The following is a 6,000-nucleotide window of genomic DNA, read 5'->3' on the forward strand; positions in this document are numbered from 1 at the left end:
TAGAGCCATAGTTACTAAGGCGTTGGTAAGGCATTGTTGAGGCGACGCTTAGGCGCTGAGGCGGTCCAAAAGCCGTAAGGCAATAGTACACCTTAAGCGTATCACGTAAGGCGGTCACCTTATGACGCCTTACACATAAGGCAGATGCCTTATAACCATTTTATAATTTACTATTTTTTTAAAATTACTTTAAGTAGATTCCAAATATAGATTTTTTATTGGTTGGTGTATGATCTTGTTAACACTTGCGATGCATGGGATCAGCTTCTAACAACTAAAGTTACTCCACAAAAAAACCAAAACAGTGAAATATGATTCACAAAGGGTTTGGAATTGGATTTTGAGTAAGGGTTTTGAGAAGAAGAACCAGACGACCATTTTGCCCCAGCTTCTTCTTTCAGTCTTTCTTCTCTGGCAGCGGTGAGCTTACTCCAGCAAACAGTTGTACCCACTCTATAGGTAAGTTTTTTTTTTCTCATCTTATTTCTTGTTCATGCAGCTACAGCGAGCTTTTTTTTTTTTTTTTTCTCCTCGCTTCTTTCTTCTTCTTCTTTCTTGTTTCTTCTCACTTCTTTCTTCTCGCTTTTTTCTTCTGTTCTGCAACTTCTTTGTATGCGATACCTTTTTTTTTTTTCTTCTGTTCTTCACTGAGCGGATGAGCTATTGAGCTTTGTACCCTATTTTTTTTTGTTCCTGTCTCTTTTTTTTTCCCTTCTTTTTTCTTCCTTATTTCTCTTTCTTATTCTGATCTTCATTCTTCTTCTGTTCTGCAACTTCTGCATACGATACCTTTTTTTTTTTTTTTACTTCTTCTTTCTTCTTCATTTTCTTCTGTTATTCCTGTGGGCTGTGGTTCTGTTTTTAATTAATTAATTCAATATTTCAATATGCTTATAGCCTCTTATATGCAGCTATATAGAGTTTATTACTGCCTAGTTTATTCTGTTAGATTGCCATTAAGTAGGTCATCAGTTGGCCAGTTGCTGAATTGCATTTTGTTCTTAATCTGCCCTATTTTGATTTCAATTTTTAATTTTGTTTGCTAGTATTTATTTAATATTATTCAACATATGAGTAGTAGGATTCAACTAGTAATTGAGTCAAATAAAATGGTTTTATAAAAAAATTACAAAGGAACGCTTTAGTCAATAAGGGACGCCTTATGCCCACCTTATTGCTAAGTCGCTCCGAAAGACCCTCAAAAACCTCCGTCGCCTCACCGCCTTAATAACTATGCCTAGAGATTGGTTTAACAAGTTCAGCTCCATTGTCACTTCTTGTGGATTTTCACAAAGTTACTCCAACCATTCTGTGTTTGTACAGTGTCAGTGATGCAGTTGCACGATGGACTTAGGAAAGAAAAATCTTTTGATTTGATTCTCTTTGGATTTAGAAACAATTTCTTTTGTATTAGTTAGTTTCTAATTTTAGATTAGTTTCCATTTTCAAGTAGTTTCCATTAATTATTTGATTTTTCCTTTATAATAGTCATGTAATAGAGAAGAACTCAGTTTTGAGATTTGAACTTGATTTTGGAGAATTGAATGAAGTGTTTTTGGTTGAAGCCATGGCTGCCATGCATGCTCCCCTCCCTGCCCCTCTGAAACTCCTCCTGTCTTCTTCTTCCTTGCTGGTCTTTATTCCTGTTTGTTATACACCTAGCTGGCTGCTACTCTGTTCCTGGTGGTACATCTGAGAGAAGTTCTTGCGGTAACGTCGTCACGAACCCATCCATCGGTTCTGGAACTTTCGGCGAAGGATCTTCAGTCCTAGGCGACCTAACCCCTAGGATCTTTTTCTCTGAAAAACTTCCTGGCACAAGATTGGAACTTGAAATCAGAGCTGGGTTTCCTTTCACTACCCAGATTTGTTTCAGCATCACCTTGGTTGAATAACCCTTGGAGTTTGGAGCTGTGTTCAGTTGATCCTTAGGGCCTGAAGATTATGAGGTCTTACCCAAGATTTCAGATCAAAAGAAGCCCTGTTTGCTGAGATTTTCCCCTCAAACCGGTTCTGGTTTCGTGAGCTGCTCCGCCTCTGATTTCTGTCTAGAGGTTGAGGACAACCCCCAAACAGAATCGTGGTTTTGTTTAACCTATTTAGTAATTTAATCCTTTATTCCTCTATTGCCCTTCCCCTTATCTAGTTATTACCTTAAGTATCAGTTTACCCATCTTTCAAGGAATACCCCTCCCATCTTGTACGTTGTTTTTTTTTCCCCATTGATAATTCCTCTTATGTTCAAGTTATCATCTATTTACCATTTTGCCACCCTTTATTAGAAACTTCAAGTTAATTACAATTCTGCCATTTAGTTGAAGCTTTATTTCAATACAATTGTTGTTCGGTGTTGCCTTTGTTTTATTGAGTGTTAAGTGGGCCCTAAGCGATCCGATTCCCTTGGATCCGCATCAGTCAAGGCTCTACGGTGGTAGTATTAATTGTCTATGTAGATGACATTAATATATATGGGAGTGATACATCAATGATTGCAAAGGTGAAATCTTATCTACATCAAAAAATTTAGATGAAAGACTTGAGCGACCTCAGGTATTTTTTTGGCATTGAAGTACTACGAAGTAATAAAGGAATTAGTCTATCACAGAGAAAATATGTGTCAGACCTCTTGTCTAAGACTGGTATGCTTGCCTCTAAACTAGTTGATAATCCTATAGATCCACAACAGAAGTTTGGGACTAATGATGGATAAGACTTTGACAATAAGCACCGGCACAGGAGATTAGTGGGGAACCAAACTTATCAAACTATTACCAGACCTAAAATTTCTTTTGTTGTTGGGGTTATTAGCTAGTTATGCAATCACCAAAGAAGGTCCACTGGGAGGCAGATCATCGTATCTTAAGGTATCTGAAAGGGGGCTCCAGCCTCCAGGGGTGGGCTCATTTATTATCAGAATATTGATCCAGTAGGACGTTCACTTTCCAATATTGACTGGGCTAGTGTTGATGGCGATAGGTCTACCGCAGGATTTTGTGTTTGGTAGCAATCTAGCCACATGGAGAAGCAAGAAGCAAACAAATGTGGCTAGATCTACTACTGAGGCTAAGTAAAGAGCGATGGTTCATAATGCACCGAAATCAATGTGGTTGCGACAGCTACTTCAAGAGTTGGGTTTCCCAATTACTCAACCTATAAAGAAGTATTGTGATAATCAAGATGCTATCAATATTGCCAACAACCTAGTGTTTCATGAGAGAACCAAGCACATTGAAGCTGACTTCTATTTTGTGCGGAGTATTTTCACGAAGAAATTGATTGTTACTCCTTTTGTTTCTTCTGCTGATCAGCTTGGTGATATGTTTACCAAGCCTCTGTTTGGTCCTACTTTCTGAAAAGATTATTTCAAACTGGGCATGGATGACCTGTATACTCCAGCTTGAGGGGAATGTTAAAGCATGACACATATGTACCGTGGGGATACATATTTCTATGTGAAGATATATGGGCGAAGTCTAGTTGGTAGTTAGTTATCTTTGGTTGTTTTTCTTTGTGTTATTTCCTAATTAGTTTTGCTGATCTTCAGCAAAAAAAGAAAAATACCTAATTGGTCTTCTAGTTAGACTTCTATCGTAACGACAAATAGGGAAGCCTCTAAGCTTTCCTCTCTCGTGTAATTGGGTGTCATATAAAGAATAACCACGTTAAAGTGGGGCTGCAATAGACGATTCTGCCAATCTCTTTGGCAATTTCCCCTTCTTTTTCGATTCTCTTCTTCTTCTCTCTTTCTCTTGTGTGATTACAGGTTTCTAGTTTCTGATATTGTTACAAGGAACATTTACGACATTAAGATACCATTACAGCTGCTCTCAATCCGTAAATAAACAGCTCAAAGATCACCCAAGTGCTGGTCTGCGTGTAACTGAAGTGGAAGAATAGAAACAAGTAGTAAAAGGACAAAGATATGGAAGAAGAAAAGAAGGAAGGATTTGACCAAGGCCTCTCACCTATGCCCTTGGTCAGTCTCTCACACAACCAAGCATTAAAGCTCTTTTCTTCAAACTCAAATCATGGGGGAGGAGAGATACAGCCCCTCTTGTTATTACTAACAACAAACAAGACCCACCTTGCATAGAGAGGTAGTTCTCTTTGCAAAATCGCACACTAAATAAAATGGAAACTAATCCTAATCTAAGATTACATCTAAAATAGAAACAACTTCCAAAATGGAAACTAAGAAATAGAAACTACCTACGCAGTAGGTGGACTTATGAGATAATCCTACCTAGTTACAAAAGATTGCAAACTAATTAAAATAGAAACTAAGATGTAGTAACAACCTACTACCAACATATATATATATATATATGTATAATTAAAAATAGAAACAAATAAGAATGAAAATCCTCACATAATCCTCCCACACAAGACATGAATAAAGTAGTGATGGGTCTACTTCTGACCCACAATGGTGGACCAAAAGATGGGTCTAAAAGCCTGGCTGGCTAGCTAAGTGGGCTGGGCTCTATGGACTGGCAGGCTGGACCATCTTCTCTTCTTAGCCAACCAACATCACTGGGCTTTATAAATGTAAATAAAAAAAATTAAAGACCAAAACTCTAGTTTATCATAATAAAAAGAAAGGAGATGAGATTTGTTAAGTGGGTCTAATGGCCACAACATCGGCCATTTTGAGAGCCTTGAGAATTGAGTCCTTTTGTGGAATTCATCGCTTAGGCTTGTGAAAGGAATTGCTGGTACAATGGGTTCAAGTGAATTTTGTGCTTGGTGACTTTTTTTGGGTTTGTTGCTACTTTTTCTTTGTTTTAATATTCTACACTTTTTATTTAGTGAATGGTAATAAATTGGTAACAGTGATGATGCAACAGAAGCAACCTGTAGACTCAGGTGCTGTACAAATCTTTAGTCCACTTGGGACCCTCTACAACAAGAACCCAACACTCTACGGAAAGACAGTCCCATACCCTTGCACTACAGAAGCATAACCCATAATTTCTATACCTAATCATTTAAAAAATTCTCGCAATCGTCCCATATACCCATGGTGAGTCAAATTGGCGCCTAACTGGCAGTTCAACTAATCACAACCATAACAAAAATAAGACACTCATGAAGATAAACAAAACAATGGCAGTTAAAAGGGCACAAGTCAACATGATATTAGGCACATAAAACAAGAAGAAAAAAAAATAACCAAGAAGAAAGTCCACCTGAAGGACAACTGATAAAACATACCCTCATTTTCTCTTGTAGTTTTTTGGCATCAAACTGTTCCCCTTCTGTGAAAATATCAAGTGAAGCCATCGATGCCATTGCAAGCTGGCCTATGTATTCCTCAAAGAGCTCACTCCCAAAGAGCATTGCAAAAATCGCAGCTGGATCAATGAATGCTTCACTGCAAGGAACATTGTCAAAAGGGGATAAATGGATGAAAATCATATCTCAATTTTTATTTTCGGAGGACCTACATCTACAAAAATCATAAATGAGAGTAGAATAGATTATGACATTTTAAGTTTTTTTTTTTTTTTTTTTTTTTTTTTTAGTCAGGAAACAAAACAAACGGGTTGCTCTGATTAAGGCTAGTGAGATCCGTGTGTTTCTAGAGTCTCTTGGCGGAGAGTGACAATATACTGGCTCTCTAATTTGTTTGTCGCCCATGAAATGTATCATCTCATCAGAGAGACCTGATCTTGGCATCTCACTTTAATATCTCATTCATTGGGACATCTAGATCAGCTATCTCTGCTGCATAGAATTTGACCTTACAAGGTTCATAGGGAAATATGTTAATTGAATATGTTGTAATCTGATGCAGAATTAAGGGTGTATTCATGGTTTTAAGTATCGGTGCGTATCGTGCCGTATCGGCCGATACGTATCCGTATCGGTAGGCATCGGCACGATACATACCGATACGATACATGAAAATTTTAAAACCCTTATGTATCGACACGTATCCTACGATACACACCGATACACCACCGATACGCACCGATACGTACCGATACGGTCATAAAA

The 6,000-nt window shown here is 37.9% G+C and overlaps 1 protein-coding gene across 3 annotated transcripts in view; it reads right to left on the minus strand.

The window, feature by feature from the left end:
* LOC122068966 (chaperone protein dnaJ 10-like) overlaps positions 1 to 5,397 on the minus strand; it is a 38,715-nt gene extending 33,318 nt beyond the window's left edge. For 2 of the 3 annotated variants that reach the window (XM_042632876.1, XM_042632874.1), the window contains exon 1: positions 5,215 to 5,396. In XM_042632876.1, the coding sequence (XP_042488810.1) occupies positions 5,215 to 5,340 (126 nt within the window). In that variant the 5' untranslated portion in view covers positions 5,341 to 5,396. Of the gene's footprint in view, positions 1 to 5,214 lie in introns of all 3 variants that reach the window. The other variant, XM_042632875.1, reaches the window with a different exon arrangement.
* Positions 5,398 to 6,000: the final 603 nt, after the last annotated feature.

The sequence above is a fragment of the Macadamia integrifolia genome, unplaced genomic scaffold (genome assembly GCF_013358625.1).
Source record: "Macadamia integrifolia cultivar HAES 741 unplaced genomic scaffold, SCU_Mint_v3 scaffold500, whole genome shotgun sequence".
NCBI classification, from domain to species: domain Eukaryota; kingdom Viridiplantae; phylum Streptophyta; class Magnoliopsida; order Proteales; family Proteaceae; genus Macadamia; species Macadamia integrifolia.